We start from the raw sequence: 23,461 nt of genomic DNA, 5'->3' as shown, positions 1-23,461 counted from the left end.
AGCCCTCGAGAAAGTCTGGAGAAGGGAACCAACACCGGACAACAGGACCACCTTCAAGCTTGCCACCCGGAAGCACCACCAGCTGATCCGCGCCGCCAAGAAAACTGCATTCAAGGACCGGCTGGACAACAACGCACACAACTGCAAGGAACTCTTCAACATCGTGAAAGAGCTATCCAACCCCAGCGCAGGACACAACGACATCACCCCATCGCAAGACCTCTGCAACTCCCTCGCCTCATACTTCCACAACAAGATCGCGGACATACACAACAGCTTCAACAACCAACCAACGCACACCACGACCGAACAACCACCCCCCACCACCACCCTCCACGCCTGGACTCCGATCAGCACCGAAGACACCATCCGCACGATGAACTCCATCCACTCCGGATCGCCGACCGACCCCTGCCCCCACCACGTCTTCAACAAGGCCGACGCTGTCATCGCACCCCACCTGCGAGACATCATCAACACATCCTTCGACACCGCCACCTTCCCTGAGAGCTGGAAGCACGCCGAACTCAGCGCTCTACTCAAGAAACCCACAGCGGACCCCACCGAACTCAAGAATTACCGCCCCATCTCGCTCCTCCCGTTTCCAGCCAAAGTCATCGAGAAGACCGTCAACAAGCAGCTGGCCGCCTTCCTTGAGACGAACGGATCCCTCGACCCCTCACAGTCTGGCTTCCGAGCCAACCACAGCACCGAGACCGCCCTCATCGCCGCCACCGATGACATCCGAGCCCTGCTGGACAAGGGAGAAACAGCGGCCCTCATCCTCCTAGACCTCTCCGCGGCATTCGACACTGTCTGCCACCGCACCCTAGTGCAGCGCCTCAGCAACGTCGGAATCCAGGAGAAGGCTCTGGAAGGGATCATCTCCTTCCTCGACGGAAGAACACAGAGAGTCCGCCTACCACCGTACAAGTCAGAGGCCACCGAAGTCATCTGCGGCGTCCCTCAAGGATCCTCGCTGAGCCCCACCCTCTTCAACGTCTACATGAGCCCCCTCGCGGCCATCGCACGCCAACACAACCTCAGCATAATCTCCTATGCCGACGACACCCAGCTGATCCTTTCCCTGACCGACGACCCCGCCGCCGCCAGAGCCAACCTGCACGAAGGGATGAAAGAGGTAGCCGAGTGGATGACGACCAGCCGCCTGAAACTGAACTCAGACAAGACGGAGGTCCTCATCCTGGGCCCCTCGCCCTCCGCCTGGGACGACTCCTGGTGGCCCCCCGCCCTGGGCACCGCACCCAAACCGACAGACCACGTACGCAACCTGGGCTTCATCCTGGACTCCTCCCTCTCCATGACCAGGCAAGTCAACAACGTCTCCTCGGCATGCTTCAACATCCTACGCATGCTACGGAAGATCTTCTGGTGGATCCCCACCGAGACCAGGAAGACCGTCACCCAGGCCCTCGTCACTAGCCGACTGGACTACGGCAACGCCCTCTACGCCGGTACCACCGCCAAGCTCCAGAAGAGACTCCAGCGGATCCAGAACGCCTCAGCAAGACTCATCCTCGACATCCCACGAACCAGCCACATCTCCGGACATCTAAGAGACCTACACTGGCTCCCCGTCAACAAAAGAATCACCTTCCGCCTCCTCACCCACGCACACAAAGCCCTACACGACCAAGGCCCGAGCTACCTCAACAACCGAATCAACTTCTACGCTCCCAAACGCCACCTCCGATCAGCCAACCACGCCCTCGCCGCCGTCCCCCGCATCCGAAGAGCGACTACAGGAGGAAGGTCCTTCTCCTACCTGGCCGCCAAGACCTGGAACTCCCTCCCGACCGACCTACGCCTGACCCAAGACCACCTCTCCTTCAGGAAGAAGCTGAAGACCTGGCTGTTCGAGCAGTAGCGGCACCCCCTCCCCCCAGCGCCTTGAGACCCTACGGGTGAGTAGCGCGCTCTATAAATGTCTTTGATTGATTGATTGATTGGTAAAGCCCCTGCCTCTAAAGAGGTAGTTAAAAATCTGGGCATTAAGCTTGATAAGAAACTTACCCTTCAGACCCATGTTAATACAATTGCTGGGTCTTGCTATCACACCTTAAGTTTACTTAGAAATTTTTTTCCGATGCTCCCACTTTCCACCAGGAAGACTTTAATTCAGGCGCTGCTCATGAGCAAGATTGATTATTGTAATGCGCTTCTTCTTTCTGCTCATGCTGTTTCATTGAATAAATTGCAGGTTATTCAAAATACGGCTGCTCGTCTGGTAACTGATTCACCTGCCAGGACCCCCTCTCTGCCTTTACTGCAGGAATTGCACTGGTTGCCAATCAGAAAAAGAGTGCAATTCAAAACAGGCTGCATGATTTTTAAGGCTCTAAACGAGCTTAGCCCTCGTTATCTTGCTAGAAAACTGAAAGCGTATAACCCTTTATCCTCACTTAGATCAGGATCTAAAAAACTTCTTTCTGTTCCTAGAATAAATAAAGCCCGTGCTTGTGGCAGGGCCTTTTCGTATCTGGCTCTTATGTTTTGGAACAGTCTTCCCCAATACCTTCGAACGGAAATGCCCCTTCTTCGATTCAGAAAGCTGATGAAAACGTATCTTTTCTAGTGTCAAGATAATCTGTTGTTGCAAGCGCAGAGATACCCCTTGGGGTGATTCAGCGCTATATAAAATCACAATCAAGGGCTCTCGAGCTATGGCCAGATCCTTGTGCCTCTTTACTACTCCTTTAGGCCAGTCTACCTTTCACTCCTTTTTTAGCAACGGAAGGGGTTTCCTACTGCGTCAGCCCTATCCTAGCCATCGTGCTGCGCAGGCTTCCCAAGCTGTGCAGGGACTTGGATGCAGTTCATTCAGGCCTATGAATGGAAGCCAGAAGTTGTCAGCCTCCCTGCCCTCTGCAGCCGCAGCCTCCAAGCACTCCTAGTCTGACTCTGCAAGACCATACCACTCCAGTTGGCGGGGGAATTCATCATCATCTCCCCCACTGGAGGTCTATACCATAGGACAAGTGGGTCTTGGAGATCATTCAGGAGGGCTATTCCCTTCCCTTCCTTTCCTTTATTCCTCCCATTCTGCCAAATCAGGAACAGTTGACGGAGGATCATTTAAAATTGCTCCAGGAGGAAGTTGCAGTTCTCTTGATCCAAGGGAGCTATAGAAAGGGTCCCGGTTTTAGAAGTAGGCAGTGGTTGCTATTCCCGCTACTTTCTGATCCCGAAGAAGGACAAGGGGCTATGGCCCATTTTAGATCTTCAGATTGTCAATCTCTTCCTCAAGAAGGAAAAATTCAAGATGCTCGCTCTGGCTCAAGTCTTGTCTGCCCTAGATGAAGGAGACTGGATGGTAGCATTGGACCTGCAGGAATGCGTATTTTTACATCACCATTATGCAGGGCCACAGTACCTGTGGTTTCAGGTAGGCCACGAGCACTTTCAGTTTACCGTGCTCCCCTACGGCCTAACCAGCGCCTCTCGAGTGTTCACCAAGGTGATGACGATGGTTGCAGCTCATCTGCGCAGGCTAGCTGTGTCAGTCTTCTCCTACCTCGACGACTGGCTGTTAAATGCGTCCTCGCCCCAGGCAGTCGTCTCCCACCTTCTAGACTATGGTGAACCACCTGCATTCACTGGGGTTCTCTAGAAACGTGCTGAAGTCACATCTGACTCCTTCTCAGAAGCTCCCTTTCATTGGAGCAGTTCAGGACGCAGTGCAGTTTCCAGTCTATCCTCCAGAGCAGCGAGTCCAGGATATTCAGGCTATGATACCAATATTCTGGATTTCAGTGAGACTGACTCTGAGGCTGTTGGGCGTCATGACCTCCTGCATCCTGTTGGTAAAGCTTACCAGGTGGTGTATGTGGGTTCTGCAGTGGGACTTAAAGTTCCAGTGGGCACAGCATCAGGGAAATCTCGCTGATGTGGTTCAGATCTCAGAAGCGACTGCAATAGATCTACAGTGGTGGTTGACGAACTTTTGGGATGGGGCACCCATCTGGGAGAGGTGGCGATCAGGGGACACTGGTCTCCGGCGAAGTAAGGGTTCCACATAAATTTGTTGGCGCTCCGAGCAATTTGGTTGGCATTGAAGGCATTTCTTCCCTCTGTCAAGGGGAAGTTAGTGCAGGTGTTCACGGACAACACCACTGCCACGTGGTACTGCAACAAGCAGGGCGGGGTGGGGTCGGGACTCTTTGTCAAGAGGTCCAGCATCTCTGGACGTGGCTGGAATAGCAGGGCATAACCCTGGTGGTTCAACACCTGGCAGGATCTATGAATGCCAGGGCGGACGAACTCAGCCGTCGATGCCTAGCGGATCACGAATGGTGTCTCCAGTCGGAGGTGGCACAAGGTCTCTTTCAGCAGTGGGGAGAACCTTAGTTAAATGTTTCGTCTGGGAAGTGAACGTGCAATGCCAGCAGTACTGCTGGAGTTTCCAAGGCGGCTATCGCTCGGCAACGCTTTTCATTGCAAGTGGAGCTCAGACCTGCTGTACGCCTCACTGCCCATACCACTCCTGCCCAGGGTTCTGAAGAAGATCAGGAGCGACCGGGCCCAAGTCATTCTTGTGACTTCAGACAGGCAGGGGAATCTGGTATCCAGAGCTTCTGAAAATAAGCATTGATCATCCGATCAGGCTGCCCCTTTGGGAAGATCTTCTGTCGCAGAAGCAGGGGAGGGTTCTCCACCCGAACCTCTCAACTCTGGGCCTCCATGTGTAGAGATTCAGCGGCGGCAGTTGGTGGCTTTTAACCACCCTCCCGAAGTATGCAACGTTATTTTGGCAGCCAGGTGGCCCTCCACTAAGACGGTATGTGCCTGCCGTTGGCAGAAATTTGTATTATATTGTACAGAAAGGTCTATTGACCCTCTTTCTCCTTCTCTTTCTACTGTTCTTGTGTTCATTCTGACCCTTACCCAGCAGGACTCTGCTTTGGGAACTCTCACAAGTTACCTTTCTGCTCTGTCTGCTTTTTTGCGGCTGCCAGCCCAGCCTACTCTCTTTAAGTCTCCTATTGTACATCGATTTCTATAAGGGCTGGCTCACTTGTTTCCAAACATGTCCTTTGTTATGCCACAGAGGGACCTTAATTTGGTCCTCACCTACCTGATGTGTGCTCCCTTTGAGCCTTTACACAATTATCCACTCTGGCTGTTGACCATCAAAACAGCCTTCTTAGTGGCGATTGCATCTGCCCGGAGAGTGAGTGAGTTTCAGGCATTATCTTGCTTGCCTCCCTATATGATGTCTTTTCCAGATAAAGTGGTGCTTCGCAGCCAGGCTTCCTTTTTGCAAAAAGTTGTGTCCCATTCCATCTGGTTCAGTACATCACATTGCCCACCTTCTTTGCTCCCCCACATCCCTCGAAGGAAGACAAGCGTCTCCATCTACTGAACCCAAAATGAGCGTTGTCGTTCTACCTTGACCGCACTAAAGAGTTCCGGGTGGACAGCCAACTTTTTGTGGGGTACGTGGGAGCTAAGAAGGGAAGGGCAGTGCAGAAAAGGACCATCTCTCTCCGAGTCATTCTCTGCATTAAGATCTGCTATGCCCTGGCAAAGAAGCAGCCGCCTTAGGGATTAAGAGCCCATTCCACTAGGAGTTAATCCTTAGGGATAGTCTTCAGTATTGAGGACAGATTTATGTTATCTACATATGATCAAGGAATCTTGAGAGATTTACTGTAATGTGGGTGCATACACTTTGGTAGGTTGTTGGGTAGTATCGGTGGGATCACAGCTGAGGTTTTGGTGTCATTGTGTTTCCTGATTTTGTCAGTTTTCTCCTTCAAGAAACCACTGATCGCTTTGAATTTGTTTGTGTAGTGTTTCATGGGGGTTCGAGCGAGGGGTTGAGACTGTACATGATGGTCTTGATGAGAGCTTTGGCTCAGTTGGTGGCATATTTAATGGTGTTGGTGTAGTTGATTACCTTTGCTTCAGTGATTAACCTTCATGTTATACCTCAAGATCTACCAGTGATCCCACCCTTTTTTTCTCTTTCCTCTGCATTCTGAACTGGCCATCTAGTAGTTTTTTGAGGATGAGGGTGCTGATGATTTGGGTTTTATGAGAAGGTTGTCCGGCATGTTGGTTATGTGCCACTTGACTGGAAGTCTAGAAAATCAACTTTTTCAATAACCAGTAGTCTTCAGATGTAAGACTCTTCCTCTCTCAATTTGTGTCTGCCTACACTAAGCATTTTAGCACTGCCTCCATTGTTCACTGCCCAAGTGCAAAACTGTCTTTTTGCATGTATGGTTTACTTTTTACATCTATATATGTATATATATATATATATATATATAATATGTGTGTGTGTGTGTGTGTGTGTGTGTATATATATACACACACGCATATATATATGTATTTATATACATATATAGTCCCATCAAGTGACTGCATTCTTTTGTTTGTGATATTATGACGGTGCAAATACCCATTCTGGTCCCCTTTTTAGGTCTCACCTGAGCCAGCACTTATAGCGCTGCTCTGGCGAGAGTTTTAGTAAGCGGGTTTTGGAAGTGCTAACCTAGTGGCTTTTCAGGCCTCCAGCTTGCGTTCACAATGTCGTGCACGCGCACAGCTGCTATCCTGTGGAGAAGTGTGGCTCAATGATTAGAGCGGCAGACCCTGATGCAGAGGTCTAGCCCGGGACCAGGGTTCAATTCCCCGCCTCGGCGGGTCTTGGGCTCAAAAAATTCCACGGACCTGATAATTCTCGCCTCGGTGCCATTCCAATCATGGAGTCCCACTCTGCAACTCTGGGCAATAGCTTGCTTAATCTCCACAACGGCCCCCACAACGCTAAGGATGCCTGGCCTCCACCTTGGGGGTGCCCAGGAGTGGACGCCTCACAGGGAAAGCCAGGATGGGTTCCACAGCGGTATTCGTACAAGCGCCTTGAGACCCTTGCGGGTGAGTAGTGCGCTATACAAGTATCAAATTACAATTACATCCTGGTTTCTAGCATCCCTCGCATGGCCGGCTTTCCTCCCCCTCTCTCACCCGCTCCTCCCCCTCCCTTACTGCACGGAAGAGTTTCGTCAGACAACAGGCGCCACTGGGCTCGAAGCCAGACAGAGCCATCCGGCTTGATTAATGGCGGCATTTGCAAGTGTTACAAGTACACAAACCACAGGCGCCAGGAGATAACAAGCCATACCAGACATCCTTCTTAATTAAAGTTGCAATTCCGTTTCGTGATCACCTTTAAAACACACATTACAGTGGGCAGATTGGAGCATTTTCAAAAAATTCAAACATACTAATAACTTTTTTTTTCTTTGTCTTGGAGCACTTCATACAGTGCTCGTGTTTTCCGTTCACATGCTCCATCCTCTGTCTCTCTTTTTTTTAATTTAGGACTTGTGCCCTGGTGTAGTTCTGATGTGGGGGTTCCAAGTACTGTAGCTGAAGGAGTAGGTTTTCAAACATTCAGTTGGAGGTGTGGCAGAGAAACAGTAGCATCCGTGTCCAGGACTTCATTAAAACTGGCTTTACAACACTTGTTGTACGGAGTTTTGATTTCACAATCTGGTGAACAGCGCAGCCCTGTTTAACCCACACATCGCAGTCTTCCTTCCTGTTTCATTTAATATTGAGCAGGTAGCTGGTACAAGGATGTAATAAAGGATATGGGCTTCAGCAAAGGATACCGCATGCGCAAAAAGGATTAAACCTGTAGTGGTTACAATGTTCAACCATCTACCTTCAGAAGTGATGTGTGGGAGCCCATATGCTACACTGTGCTACTTTGGCAAAGCTGTGCTGATGTTAATGGATATATTGATCATTGTGCACAAATAAATTTATGTAAGGATACATAACCTGTTCTAAAAAGATAAGAGCACTTTACTGTTGCTGCTTGTTCTCAGGCCTCTGTTCTGCTACGCACAGCAGCTCACACATTGTAATGTGTAAAATCAGTTATCCATCAATAAATGTCTTAACGCATGTGCTGTCAAGTAGGTTGCACATTCACTTGTGATCTAGACTCTTCGGTGCACACTTTTGAGTGTTGATAAGTTGAAAAAGCATCCAGGTCAGCATGTAAAGCCACACTTTTGTGGCCACAATATTGTATGTCTGTATCCGCATTCCGGCTCCTCCCAAGGGAATTCACGCTCTTGTAGGTGAAGCTAGTCGCAGGGTGTGCATGTGCACATGGATAAATAGATGCTGCTGACGTCACGCTCCCTCCCATTCTCTTGCGCGACTGATGGACCGGGAGTGGTGTTAATCTCTTATCAGATTTTGGTGCGCCTTGCTGGACCGCTTTCTCTGTAAAGCACTCTAAATGACACTCACAGTTGGGACACATAGAACCCATTTGGTCCTACAAGAATGACAGGGAAGGTTTAGACCTTAATGGTTTATTTTCAGATTGTAAATCCTACAGAACTCCCGTATTATAGTCAAAACAATTAAAAAATCAGATTTCAAATGTCAGTTAGAATACAGGATCAAACAAAGAACTCAGTAAAGTTCAGTTCAGCAAAAATGCAGAGAATATAATGGAAGAGCAATCCGGAATGTATTCCCCACCGAAGGTCAGTAAAAAGAGACTAAAAACACAGCATACTTTTACAGGATTCTGGACAACGGATTTCCTACAGTTGTACATGGTTCCCACAGAATAAACCAATCCGAATTAAATAAGAGTGAAACAGTTGCATTAAAATATATTTTGAAAGTCTCTCGTTATTCTACAACATGGAGCTTTCCACAGACGCCACCTCTACTAGAACAAATGTTGGTACATTTTCTGTGATTCTGCTAATACAGCTAGCCGAAACCTTAAACATGCATATTTCTGCTGAAACAACATTTTAACATTCTTGGGAAGGTTGTTGCCTTTTCTGTGAAAATACATTCAAATAGCATCTTACTGAGACATGAAAACGCAAGTTTGTTCACTTGATATTAAACAGGCAGCAAGCGAAAACAAGCATTGGCATAGCCAATAGGTCTCGCCTTTAGTACCTTATAAGTATTTAGTTATGCAGCACAATATCTTTGGTGCAACAACATCAACTGTTGCATGGCTAAACACTTATAAGGTCCCAAAGGCGAGACCTATTGGCTATGCCAATACTTGTTCTTTTAAGCAGCGTCGCACGGCCAAAACCGTCCTTGAACCAGTATGTGTGAAGCGATGCCAACTGTGCATTCACTACTTATGTGTAATTGTACATTGACCAGACAGCTCTGTGTTCTCCAGACTAACCTTACCTGTTCCCACAGATGTGGAAGACACTTGTGATCTTGGTTCTAATGAGAAGAGCCTCGAGGGTGCTAGTGTGGCCAATGGAGATGAACGTACTAACTCTCACTCTGAACTTGGCATTGCTGGTAATTAGAATGATGCTGTTTCGTGTCCTCCCGCATGAATAGACCAATTCCCCATTCTCACAGTTCCTTCTGCATGACTTGCTTCTGCCTGTGAGTTTTTGTGCTGTGTCTTTAATTGTTTTGATTCACTGCTTTGAACATTTAAGAGACGTGAGTGCAAGATTCTGCCTTTTGAAATGGTGGCATATTTTAAAAATCAAAAGCTTTTTTATCAGTATGTAGTATTGTCGTCTTATGGAGTATGGGAATATTTTTGCCAACCGCAAGCAAAACTGAATACTATTTTCACCTAAATCGGATGCTTTGTAGTGGGAATCTTTAAGAACATATGCTTTACACTTGTAAATATGAATCATTTACGTCTGGCAAAGTGTGGCCTGCTGAGTAATGCACATTCCGGGTCTGTCTTAACCTATTTAGGCCCTGTGAAACACTGGACCAGAAAATTCCGACCTTTGCAGAAACCCCAATTTCCATCAGAGGTCGGAATTATGAGTGGTGCAGAGTTTATCATACCCAATAAATACCAAGTATGATAAAGTGCTCAGGCCCTGTTAATTTTCTGCTGGTCAAACTTGCTTGTAACTGGAGGGGAAAAAAAGTCGAAGGAATTACCGGAAGCTGCAGTTTCTGGCGTAGTAAGCACCAAAAGCTAGACATTGTGCCCCATTAATGAGCAAAACTGGTAATGCGTGTTATTTATTGCACCCAAAACAAGCCAAGATTTTATTAATATCCAGGGTATTCCTAATGTGGGACTAAGTGTTAAAATCGGGCCACTATTCCCTATTTCGTTTTTTTACCTTATGAGCTTCGAGGAGCTTGGCGTGCATATGGTATTGACTGCCATAAAATTGTTTGTTTTACTCATTGTCTGAGAAATGTTTGCTTTTTAGTGCACAACCAGACGGGTAGTTGAGATAGCGAATATGTCTTACTTTCCGCGAGCTCCTATTGCTCACTGCACAGCAAAAAGACTATTTAAAATGAAGCAATCTTTTTACAGCTTGAATATATATGGCGAACGTGGGGATTTTATGTATTTGCCAGGGCAACATTTGGTACATCTGTAATTCGCAGTATGTCATTCAGCATACTGCAATACATTGCTCTCATGAGAATTTACGATGCCTGCATTTTAAAAACCTATTTAACATATAGGTGAATAGGCAAACAACCACTCTTCATAAATTACCGGAAAGATCACAGACCTTTCGACTACTTGGTAGTTCTTTAAGTAAACGGCGCCACTTTTCGTTCCTCAAAGCGACATTTACAGCCGGAGCGAAAGGGCAGAATATATAATCTGAACATGAGCACTGCAAAGAACCAGTGCTTGCATACTGGTTCCATTATATAGTTCTACTCATTGTGACATAGTGTTTTGTACAATGATGGCGCCTCCAGAGTACTTGCTCCTGTGTTTGCGTTATAGTGTACTATTTAATTATTTACATTTTTTCCTGTAGCACATTACTCCCCAGAGGGTGTCAACGCGCTTTACACCAGGGGGGCCCAATTACAGATGACATGACTATCTATGTTGCATATTATGATTATAAAAGTTGCATTTAGTCAACGCAGAGAATAAAGGCATTATCAGGGTGGGAAGCAGAGGACACAAAAGGCCAGATGCAACTCACAACAGCCTGCACTTTTTAGTGGCGTTTGTCCTACGAGGATGTCTAATTCAAGTCTCATTCCTCGTGTTACCATCTCCCTCTCTGGCAGACAGTAAACTCTTCCGTGTATCCCCCCTTTAGTTTCCAACAATCTTGGGACAAGGCACAAGTTCCCGATCGCGTTGACCGCAGAAAGCGCCCGTCTTTGTAATGTGCTGCCTTTGCTACAACCACGTTGTAGTTCTCACATGGTTGCTCCAGCCACGCTCGAGAGTGCAACTCGTGCACAGTAAGTGCGACCTCTGTCGGTGCTTCCTAATCCAGGACGCATTCCCAACTGATAATTAAGTCTGTTGGCACCTGCCCCCCCCCCCCCTTCCGAGGCAGTGACCTGGTCATCACTATGAGCGGGATGGACGCACGAAGACGTGGAGTCGAGTAAGAGGGATAAAAAATATGTCAGCTATTACTCAAGAAGCCATGATCTCCGATGATGGACGAAATGGCGGCAGCCTTTGAAGTCTTCCAGCGAAAAATGGCTTGAGAAAGTTTTATACCAGATCATCCCTGACTGGATTAGTGACCCTGTCACTTGCTGAACCCTTGCCCTGCCCACAGTTTAATTAATGATTTAGTCCACGTAGCCGTTGTTATAGAGAAAAAAACATTTTTGAAAATAATTACGTCTTTGCTTTTATAGGTTTCCTTACGTTTGTACGATTTATAGCTATTTCTTCTTCTTCTATTACTCTTATGAAAAAGTATATGTTGCTTACAGTCGTATGTAAATACTTTAGACATGCATTCTAGACATGCATTCTAAATGCACTCTGAAGCCGATACATTTATATAACGTTTTGGATGTATGCAAGTGTCTTATGCGGTTTTGAAGGCAAAGCTCCCTGTGATGTAAATTGTTGGATTTTGGAGTTACTGTGTTCTTTTTGGTACTTTTGCAATTATTTATTTAGAGAGCAGCCTTTTCTCGTTTTATTTGTGTTTAGTTGCCTAGATATTAGTTACACTTTATACTACTGCTGCCCTTGTCTTAATTCTGCTGCATTGCATCTAAGCCGGTGAGACGCCTGTTATAGACATTCCTTCCTCAAATGGAGTAAGCTTCTTCTGTGTACAGCTAGAATAGCCTCAAATAACTAGATTTGTTCTATCAAAACTCCAGGTCGGGATGGACTCCCACTGACGTTCTACCGCACCTTTTCTGCTCGATTAACCGCGCAACTAGTGTAGGTATCAGATGCTCTACTAGAAGAGGGCCTCCTCCCATCTTCTCTGAGAGAGGCACTGCTATTTCAAAACCAGGTAGGGATGAGCCAGACCTATCCTCATATATAATCCCCTGACGATCTCAAACACTGATTATGAAATATTATGTAAGGCTTTAGTGGACTGCCTGTTGTCACTGGTCCGGCAGCTTATGCACCATGATCAAAATGGCTTCGTGCCTGGTAGGAACACTTCTCTCAATATTGGTAGGGTCTTCAGGGTCATGGAGTCTAGCTCGGGTACCTGGCCCCAGGCGGCATGCAAGCGGGCCTTTTCCAGCTAATGCTAGTGTTATGGGCAGGGTAGGGTATTTATTGCAGTGGTTCACCTTTTATATTCAGCGCCATCGGCACAGGCTCGAACGGGGAGGCTTATATCAGCAGCCATAGGAATTCATGAGGGCACAAAGTTGGGTTTTCCACTGTCCCATCTTCTTTTCACCATGGTGATGGAGCCATTGGCTTTTCTTGCATGAGTGTGTCCGCTACGGGATACCACTTGGAGACAGAACCCAAGCTGTTTCCCAGTGTGCAAGAGATATTTTGCTACATCTTCATGATGTGGTGGTATGTCATGCAGGATAGTGTACACCCTCAAAGTCTTTGTTGCCATTTCCGGACTCCGCATAAAGTGGCGGAAATCTTGTCTCTCCCCCCTCCGAGCCAGGTTGTAAGACCCTACACCGGATGTTGGAGAGAAATTTTCATAGTAACCCTGCACGTCCTGGTACCTCGGAGTCAGAATATACCATGGGGAAAGTATCCTGTTCAAAGGAAATCTTACCAGAACAGTGTCAGCGATACACGGGCAGGCCATGTTTTGGAAAATACTTTTGTTATCAGTCATTGGCAGAATAGCCCACCTCCAAAATGGTTGTGGTCCCGCACCTTTCATATTATTTTGCTAACCTTCCTCTCAGGCTGCTGGTAAAATGTTTCCGCATGCTCGATTTTTTCTTGGGGGACCTGATCTAGAGCAGCAACTGTTATAGGGGGACACTGGCCAGGCTGCAGTTGCTGATGGACCGGGAGGACTGACAGCTCCCAGTTATCGGGGAGGAGGCTGGACGCATGCAGCACTAGGTTTTCTAGCAGGGAGTACGCCTTGAACTAATGTGGCCACAAGGATTTCCCCCTTACCCCTCCCATGGGGCAAATAGGTTTTTCCAATAGGGTTTCTCTAAACAGGTGGCAGCTGGCTATAGGCCTACGCCCCCAGTGGTAAGATTGGAGCCCAATATTTAAGGTCCTGACGAATGCCACGTACCCAAGTAGACAATACAGGCAGAAACATGTTGACCCCCTATTAACAATCACTGATTCACAGCGGCGACGGGATGATAAGGTTCCCACTCACCGCACTTATATATTTTAATCCCACATAGTAACCCCATAGAATAAAAATTGTTCAGGTATACTATGATGGTTTTTAAATTCACTCACTCCTTTTTTTGTTTGGGCCCCCACTTAGTTTAGAAGTGCATCCCTGTCTTGGGGTGTATGCCCGCCCTCTATCAAACGCGTTTTTTAGAGGGCGAGGACTGGCAGATGATGAAGCATGACACCTGGTGGTGTGTGATGCCAGTCCGTCAATTTTTGTGATTTGCCCCCACTAAATTGGGCATTTCTTAGACACAACTAGGGACGGTCCTTTCTGTGGTTCATAGCTCCCAGTTATGAACACTTACTTCATGGTGCGATTGCAGTGGGTGAGTCGCTCATTCGCTGAGCGTCACCTTGATGACACTGTGTCTACTCAATGCTCTTGGCGCCTGGAGCTCCTCTTGCAACTTTTCCATCCGGTGCGAAGTGTGACCCTCCCCTCTCCGTGTTTGCTCCGAGTGGCCTCCTACATTTTTTGCAGAAGCTTGCGCATCATGGTGCCTGTTGTCCCTTATGCTCTAGTCTTCACTCTCCTGGGTTCTCCACAGAACAAAGGTTATCTAACAACTGCCAGGATTCAGGCCTGGTACAAGGCAGGCTTTACCACCTTTGGAGACTTATTCAAGAATATCACCCTGATGTCCTCTGCCGAGCTGATGGATCACCATAACATTCACAGAAAGCACTTCCTAATGTATTACACATTGACCGGTATTCTGAAAACCCATTGGAACACTGCCGTTGCTAAACCGCTGACCCATGCTCTGATACTATAGCTCCATGTTACGGGCAGTGGACATCGGTTAGTTAACTGGCTTCCTAAATCGTTGGTAAAAACACCCAGATATCCCCTGGCTGCCGCCGAGTCAAATGGGAAATGGAATTTGGATGAGCTCTTATGGATAAAGAGTTGGACAGAGTGCTAGTTTACCTTTTTACGGTTTCCCGAAACGCAATATTTTGTAATGCACAAGGCATATCTATCTCCTGCCAAGATTAATGAATACTTTCCTGGTGCACACACGTGCTGCCACCTTTGCAATATTGACCTGTGCCATAAAGTGTGGTCCTACCCATTGCCATCTCATTACTGGTGAGAACTTATTGTAATTACAATAGAAATGACCATTGTAACTAGTTGGGAGGTGTACGCTTTGGGGTTATACCAACGTACAAGGAAACATAAAACAATAGCTCAGCTTCTTGCTTTGGCACTGCTCTTGGCTACGCATGCGGTAACGAGCCACTGGAAGGCCCCACTCCCTCTTATGGCTGCAGCATGGCGGCAGCCACTGGTTGCACGGGTCACTGTGGGGAGTACTGCCCTAAAAACGAGAAGGCCAGAGGTCTCTGTAAGCATCCTGTTTCTATGCACTGTCATACTCTGGTGCTCTGCTTCCAAACAGCAGCTAAAGGTAACTCTCTTCCACCATAAGTGGGCCGGTGCACACAGCGCTTTCAGGTTCCATTTGCTGCGAGCCCAGCCTTGAATCAGTACTGCTCCGACCTCTTGCTCAGTCCTGTTTGGCATCCAGGGCCGGACTGGCCGTAGTGGGCACCGGGCAATCCCCCAGTGCGCCGCACGGGTGGGGGCTGGTTTTGGGCCCCTGGGGGCCGTTTTTGTTACAGGGCCGTTTTTGCAGCATAGCTGCAGAATCGGCCCTGTTACAAAATCGGCCGAAAACCGGCCCTGACAAAGAGCTCGGCGGCACCCCCAAGCCCCGGGACGGGGGGGGGCGGCCGAGCACTTTGCCAGGGCCGGTTTTGGTTCCCAGTCCGGCCCTGTTGACATCCCTCCTTTGCTAGATGTTTGCAAAACCTCGTATTTCTTCTCACCTGACACATATCCGCTGGGTTGCCCCTCCCCCTTCTCTGAGTCTCACATAAGAATTGCAACTTACTTTCAGGACAAGGTCCTTAAGATTTGTTCATGATCTTACCCCACTTGGAGTGGAGGAACCGGCCCCTGTGGATCTTACTTAGGACTCTTTTTACCACTTTTTCACAGATTATGGTTCAACAAACAAAGAAACTTTTGTTGAGCCTAAAATCTGGTGCTCCATCGGACCTGTGCACACCTTCCATACTCAAAGTGGCCCCACATCCAGTGGCTAAACTTCCTGTGCAAAGTGTTTAATGAAACACTTCAATTTGCGTCTTACCCGTCCATCTGGAAGAAAACAATTGTTTCTCCACTTCTCGAAAACCCAATGTTGACCCCCAAGATCTGAAGAATTTTCGTCCATTCTCTCTCCTCCCTGCCCCTGCTAAGATCCTGGAGAATTTCATCAATAAAGAATTGATGAATTACAGGAGATCTTTGATCTTTCTCAGAATGGTTTCTGCGCCGGTTATAGCACTGAGTCTGCCCTGATTGCGGCAACTGATTGTATCTGTGCGCAGGTCGGTCAGGGCGGAATGGCGTTCCTGGTAATACTTGACCTGTCGGCAGCTTTCGATACCGTCTCCCCGGTGCATATGGCTCAGCACTTGCGGCAAGTGGGAATCGCTGGGAGTGCCTTGCAGCTTCTCCTCTCTTTTATGTCAAACAGGGTTCAGATCGTCAGCTATGGAAGCTTTAGAGCCAAGGCTTTTAGCCTTCCTTGTAGAGTGCCCCAGGGTTCGTCTCTGAGCCCCACTCTTTTTAATCTATAAGTGACCCCATTGGCCAACCTGGTGCGATCTTTTGGCTGTCTGGTGCTCTCTTATGCGGATGATACGCAAAATATTGTATCCATTTCTAATGACCTGCAATTGGTTGCAGAGAGGCTCAATCAGTGCAGGTCCAGTATTATCTGTTGGATGAAGGACAATTCACTGAGGATCAACGCAAACTAGACTGAAGTGTTGGTATTTGGTTCGAAAAATTCCATCTGGTCAAGCTCATGTTGGCTGGCAGTCTGTGGTCCTCTCCCTGTCCCGATTAAGACAGCAAAAAATCTGGGGCTATCTTTCACGATGGTCTGAGCTTTGATGCACAGGTCAGCCGCACAGTTAGCACTTGTTTTTATATACTGAGGATTCTGAGAAAGGTTTTACCTTTCATTCCATCATAACTGCACCAGTCTATCATCATCTCTAGTCACCTCCCGGTTGGACTATTGCAACGCTCTGTACCTAAACATCAATGCGGTCTCCCTTAGTAAGCTCCAAGTGGTACAGAACGCAGCGATGCAGCTGATAATTAAAATTCCCAGGTGTCAATCTGTCAAAAATGGGATTTGGTCCCAGCATTGGCTCCCTATCAGGAAGAATATATGCTTTAAGGCTTTGAGCATTGTATTCAAGGCCATGCATAGTAAGGGTACACCGCACTTGAAAACTCTTTTTCAATGGTACACCCCAGGAAGGCTCCTGAGATCCTCCTCACAAAAAAAAAAACTTGTGACTCCCAAATTCCGCAGGACCAGATGGGGTGGTTGCTCCTTCTCAGTAGCGGCCGCCAAACTATGAAACTCGCTGCCTCCCTTTATCTCCAGGGTGGACTCTTATCCAGTTTTTAAAAAAAAACATCTGAAAACCTGGCTCTTCACATCTTAATTTGGCTGCAGTTGCACTTTCGTCTCTGCTTCTGTGTTTTTTGTCTGCTCACTGCCTTGACACCATCGGGTATAAGTGCACTCTATAAATACTATCCTATCCGTGATAGTGCATGCACACATTGCAATGTTGCGCTTACTCCTTCATTTTGTCTGATGCCATAGCAATTATCTAGTCCCCCTGTCATTTTGAGAGTAATCACCTTTTCCAATCACTTCTATAGTTGCTTCTCTGTTACTAGTCTTAGTTGCTATATCCTACGGAGGCATTGATAATGCTAAGCAGATGATATGGTCACATGATATTGTAAATATGTGTCTGTTGTATCTACAGTTTTTGGGATCCACAATTGCACCTATATCACTGTCAATTGCTTATGGCTAACTATTACCTTGTCAGGCTGGCACCTGTGTGTTAAAAAAAACATTAAAGAAATTTAAAAAAGGTAACTAGATTTGTTCTCTAATGATGGACCTCTCCTTTATGATTACGTTGTTTGCCACTGTTATTCCTTTAGGATAGGTACAGTCTCCGTCACCCTTTTAAGCGAATGGTAGATTACATATACGTTGTGGGATATAAGACAAAAATATGCTGTGTAACATAAACATCACTCAGTCACCACTGAGTGCTTTCCCCCTTCTTGCAGAAGTTCCAGATGCTTCTGTAGACTGTTGTCCTTGGCTGCTGCTTGCATTAGTGTCCACACAAATGAAATAGCAACTTCAGGAGCTCCGTGGCTGGTACACTTATGCTAGCAAATCACTGTTTGCATACAAAGATGACCTGCATGAGAGAACAGAGATGTTGTTTAATATTACACTTGAACTAGTCCCACTCATTCCAAGCATTTACTTTTTGTTAAATACCATCTTCTATGAAGTGATGTGTTTGTCAATCCAGTGGTAAAGCATGCTGTTTTCTTGGGACTATAGCTCGATATGTGATTTAAAGCAACACGCACATTCAACATATTGTTCACCATTGAATTTTAGCAGAACATTTGCACTGTTTTCTAGTGTGGATTGATTACTCATTTTGCTGCCTTCTTTATAAACACTTGAATACAGCAACAGTTTAAATTTTTCTGTCTTGGAGGAAATTATACTGTTAGTGGACTCGGAAGTTAAAAAAAGAATCAATTCTCTTTTAAATAGCTTTCAATCATTGACAAACTATCCTCTCTGCACATGTAGGGGGGATGGTTAGACCCTTCTGTCTCTGGTCACTGATTTTTCCACACGTGTCCACTGCCTTCATGACAACTTCAGTCTAAAAAGAAAATTGGATGGCATAGCCCTTTGGATGAACAAGAGATGGCTGTAAGTGAACTGAATGTGGCAAAACATATCTTTTTTGGGATTCAATCCACAAACTCTCGGTTCTCTGGAAATATCTTTGGAACTTTTCGTCCTGCCTACAACTTTCGGTAAAACTCTCAGAAATCTTGGGGTTTTGTCTCCCGCCTTTATTATTTACGTGTCATTCTTGGAGGACTAATAAAGATACAGATTAATAAACTGCAGTTTGTTAAAAATATGGCTTACAGGCTGGTATTGAGGTTGAAACGATCTGCGGGTGTTAGATTGTTAGAGCAGGCCTAGTCTCTCCTCATTGGTTACCTGTGGACCTGTGGAACAAGCATTGAAAATGCAATAGGCCTTGCCTTGATTAAGTTAAAGCCCTTTGCTTTGCTAATGATATTGTATAGCAAAGCAAATGGCTTTAACTTAATGAAAGGCGAGACCTATTGCATTTTTTATTCCTGAAGTGTCCCACAGTCATACATCCCTTAGTAACATTCGGAGGTGTGGGTTATGTGCAAGAGAGAGAGGCTTGGAGCAGTTTGTAAGGGCCTGGATGTAGGAGCGGTGCTCACGGCTCAGGGTGCCTCATTGTGCGATAACAATGAGAACAGGAAGTGGAAAAGCACAAGACCTAGGCGTGGAGACCGCGGCTCGGTTTCTCAGACAGGAAAGTCAAAAATGTCACAAGCGGCCCCTGGAACATTCATTGCAGTGGTGCTTGTCGCTCTTGTGTGGAGAAAGCAACAACACACACACTTCATGACGACCTAACTGACTTCTATGATGTTTTCTAGTAGAACTGGACTAGACATCCACTTGGTTCTCTGGGTTTGTTGTTCATAGGAACAAATTGTTTCTGTGCCGACATTTTAAAACACGCACTGGTAAAGCTACTAGGCCGGAGTGTAATGTTCTAGTGCTACAGTGAGACACATGGGACTGAGCCAGTAAGAGATAACAGCGCACGTGATCATGGAATGTTATTATTATTAATATAAGTCTTGGATTTTTATCACCTTACTTAGCATGCCATTTTTTATTGTGATGGCTGGAAACTCTTCTTGACCACAATAGTGCATTTCTTATTAGTCATAGCATGGAATCCCCACTGGTGATGACACAATTTCAATTCATTAAATGTTTCATATTGTTTATCACGACATTGTGTGCAGCACACGATTTTTATTGATCACAGCATCGATTTCTTAATGATCACATCACACTATTCACGTCAACTGAATTCTTAGTCAGGGCAACACTGAATACTGATAACAGTGCTTCATTCCATTGACCATAATGAGGCAATATTTCTGATCAAGTGATCATAGAATAAATCACCTCTTAGTGCTCGGGAAGTGATACCAGTCCTGCCTGTCTTGCAGTGCACAGTACCAGTGCTGCTTGCAGGTAGCACCGACATACGCTGCCTTCCACTCGTATATGAAAAATCAGTGCACAGGTGCAGTGTGCCATTTATATGCACAGTTGCGGGGCCACAGAGATGGTCTCAGGTGCAGCACCTCCGCTGTATGCTTCGGCAGGGTGCACCCAGTCTCCCCTCAGGTGTGGTGCACTCAGTCTTCCCTCAGGTGTGGTGTAGCCAAGATGAGCACAGGTGCGTCGCACGAGTACTGCTCTCAGGCTGTAAGCCCGGTGTGTCTCGCGCGCTCCCTCCTGCTGTGCACAGGTGTGATGCATCTGGCTGCTCGATACCGGGACGGTCTTCCACATGGGGCTTCCCTCGGCCCGTGCTGTAGTGAAGCTGCAGCTCGCGCACTGAGCAGCTCTCGGAGGATCAGACTTCTTGGGTTTTACAGGCAGGGCTGGGAAGGGCTGGGGTGGTGAATTTACCGGGGAGGAGTCGGAAACTCCCCCTCTTCTGAGGAGCTGGCAGGAATTCCATTCAGAGAAAAGGAGCGAAAACACCCCAGAGGAAGTAGAGCTCGGAATAGGAGGGAGCAAAACACTATGTGGAGGGGAGGGGAGGGGGATGAGGATAGCAGGGGGCACAGCGTGGATCAGGAGGTAGAGCAGTGGAGGCCAGGTGGAAGCACTGCCTAGTGTATGAGACCATAGCGTCTGGCAGAAGGGTGCACGAGGCGGGTGGGAGCATTGCGCGAGGCAGGAGAGAGCACAGCGTGAGGCAGGAGAGAGCACAGCGTGAGGCAGGAGAGAGCACAGCGCGAGGCAGGAGAGAGCACAGCGCGAGGCAGGAGAGAGCACAGCGCGAGGCAGGAGAGAGCACAGCGCGAGGCAGGAGAGAGCACAGCGCGAGGCAGGAGAGAGCACAGCGCGAGGCAGGAGAGAGCACAGCGCGAGGCAGAAGGGAGCACAGCACGAGGCAGGAGAGAGCACAGCGTGAGGCAGAAGGGAGCACAGCGCGAGGCAGAAGGGAGCACAGCGCGAAGCAGGAGAGAGCACAGTGCGAGGCAAAAGGGAGCACAGCGGGACATGAGGGCGTCGAGAAGAGAGCAGGAAGGAGCACATCCCGAGGCTGGATGGAGCACCGCTCGAGAAAGAAAGACGGGAGAAGAGTCTCGAACAGGAGGGCTGCAGCCTGGGCAGGAGAAGTAGTATTAACAGCAGATAGAGGGACAACTGCCTGGACTGCAGCACGTGCCAAGGCAAGAGTGAACACTGCTCAGGATGGGCTGAGGAGAAAGCATAGATTAGGACGGACTAGAGCAGTCCCAGACTGCAGGGAGACCTGAGGAGGGCTTCGCTCTGAGGGAGAGGAGTCTAGCATAGGAGTGAGTACAGCAGAGACAAACAAGCTGTCACCAATGCGCCCCTTGCGCGCGCGTTTGCACATACTGTGGAGGGAGGGAAAGCGAAAGCACGCCGCCATGCACGCGTATGTACACATCCCTACACTAATTAAAGTAAACAAAGATGGCGTCGGGCTGTTCACATGCGCGTGCGTTTTTTTGTCCATCCGTACGCGTGCTTAACAAGATGGCGTCGGGCTGTCCACTGTCCGTACGTACGTGTGCATGTTTAGCTTTGGCTGAATGACGAGAGCAGCCATCTTTGTCCATCCGCAAGCTTGCATGTTTAGCTTTGGCTGAATCGATTGCAAAAGGCCCTCGCATGGCCAGGGCAGCGCAAACAAAGATGGCGTTGGGCTGTCCAAATGCACGTGCATTTTTTTGCCCATCCGTACACGTGTGTAACAAGATGGCGTCGGACTGTCCGTACGTACGTGTGCATGTTTAGCTTTGGCTGAATCGATTGCAAAAGGCCTTCGCATGGCGAGAGCAGTGCATGCGCGCTGCTAACGCCAGGCGAGACCTAAAAACACATAACTTCTAAACTGGCCTGCATGGTGTACAGATGTCTTAAGGGAATTGCCCCCGGGTACCTGAAGGATAAGTGTGCCAGATATATCAGAGGGGAGACAGTGAGATCAGCCAGTCAGATACTTCAAAAAAATACTAGAATTCAGGCTCATTGGAAAGATGATTACCAATTTTTTTCCTTTGGCACTGGAATATGGAACTCATTAGCAGATGATACTAATCTAAAGACAGCCCTTTACAGGTTCAATAGGCATTCAAAACGTATTTCTTCAATCTTTTATTCGAACCTATATTGACTCACTTGGTGATTGCACAACGACTAGTTGTATAGTTTGTTTTTTAAAGTGTTCATGTTGCTTAAGTAAATGTAATGTTAATATTATTAATAAAAATAACTAATTTAAGTCTGACTACAGTGTTTCATATGGGACATACCATGGGAGTTCTTTGTCATGTGTCAAAGAGAACATTCCCTTTTCTGCAGCTTTGGCATTACATTACGTCAGAAGCCAGGCGTGCAAAGCCCATAGGACTAAAAGGGCTTTAGCCATCCACATGCCGTGTGTCTCAGCCCGGGTTGCTGTAGCTTAAGCTGCTGTGGCATCGGCTCGGCAGTGTCTGGAGTCTTATCTCAGCCACATCTTGTTTTTAACAGGTCTTGAAAGACCATTTATATGCTTTTTGTGAACTGGTTAGCTAGGCTTTTTTCAGGCCTTGCCTAGGCAGAGCATGCGCTATCTCAAAGAGACATGCTGTATCTAGAATATGCGCTTCAAAAAACGCCTATGATTTTCATTGGTTCCTTTTACTGCCGTTTAAAATGCTGTCTTTTCATTGGTCAATACACTTAGTAGTCCCTCCTTTTGGAATTTTGTATCCTTCCATGAGGACTGCCCCTCTTACCTGTGCTGTTACTCGTTATGTTATTTATTACCTTTGCCAAGCTTTTTTTCATTTTTGCTTGTTTAAGTGCAGGAATGGCACTCGCCCACGCTTGCTCCCTCTTTCCGGCTGCAGCGGACTCCTCTTTGTTCGCTCCCTGCCTTGTTATGTTATGTTATTTACATTTTTAAAGCGCAAAGGTTACCCCGGGGTTTCCTGGCGCTGGTAGCTAACTCTTCTGAGATCAGGATTACGGGGAAATTGTCAGTGGGAGATTCTATTCGCTAAAAATCCAAGTTTTCAGTTCTTTCCTGAATACGAGGTGGTCAGTGGAGTTCCTCAGATTCCATGGGAGGTCATTCCAGGCCTTGGCCACGCATGTGATGAAACTTCTTCCCCCCCACGTAGCTTTCTTAGTGGGTGGTACGCTCACTAGTTTGGCTCCTAGTGAGCGCAACGTTTTTTGGGAGTGTACCATTGAAGCCGGCGTTTCAAATATTCAGGACCCAGGCCATGTAGAGCCTTGAAGAATGTGCATAAAGACTTGAAACACACCTGTTTGCTGATAGGCAGCCAGTGTAGTCTTTTAATTTCCTTGGTGACCGATACAAATTTGGAAGTACCTGTTATGAGTCTTGCTGCAGCGTTTTGCAGGATCTGCAGTTTATTTAGGTGCCGCTCTTGAATATTCAAGTAGAGCCCATTGCAGTAATCCAGCCGTGATAAAATGAGGGCTGAGATGACAGTTCGTAAACTGTCTTCTGGCAGGAATGGTTTAACCTTTTTTATCAGTTTAATAGAGT

General features: G+C 47.2%; 1 protein-coding gene across 4 annotated transcripts in view; it reads left to right on the top strand.

Moving 5' to 3' along the window:
- The window catches only part of EHBP1 (EH domain binding protein 1), a 2,118,711-nt gene that overhangs the window by 1,583,108 nt on the left and 512,142 nt on the right, over window positions 1-23,461 (top strand). For 3 of the 4 annotated variants that reach the window (XM_085612564.1, XM_085612563.1, XM_085612566.1), the window contains one exon: window positions 9,235-9,342. The exons of the other annotated variant lie outside the window; for it this stretch is intronic. In XM_085612564.1, coding sequence (XP_085468690.1) covers window positions 9,235-9,342 — 108 coding nt within the window. The remainder of the gene's footprint in view (window positions 1-9,234; window positions 9,343-23,461) is intronic. 4 annotated transcript variants of the gene reach the window in all.

This window comes from Triturus cristatus, chromosome 6, assembly GCF_964204655.1.
Source record: "Triturus cristatus chromosome 6, aTriCri1.1, whole genome shotgun sequence".
Classification (NCBI taxonomy): domain Eukaryota; kingdom Metazoa; phylum Chordata; class Amphibia; order Caudata; family Salamandridae; genus Triturus; species Triturus cristatus.
The sequence above is the reverse complement of the archived record's forward strand: the minus strand, read 5'-3'. Positions and strand labels throughout refer to the sequence as shown.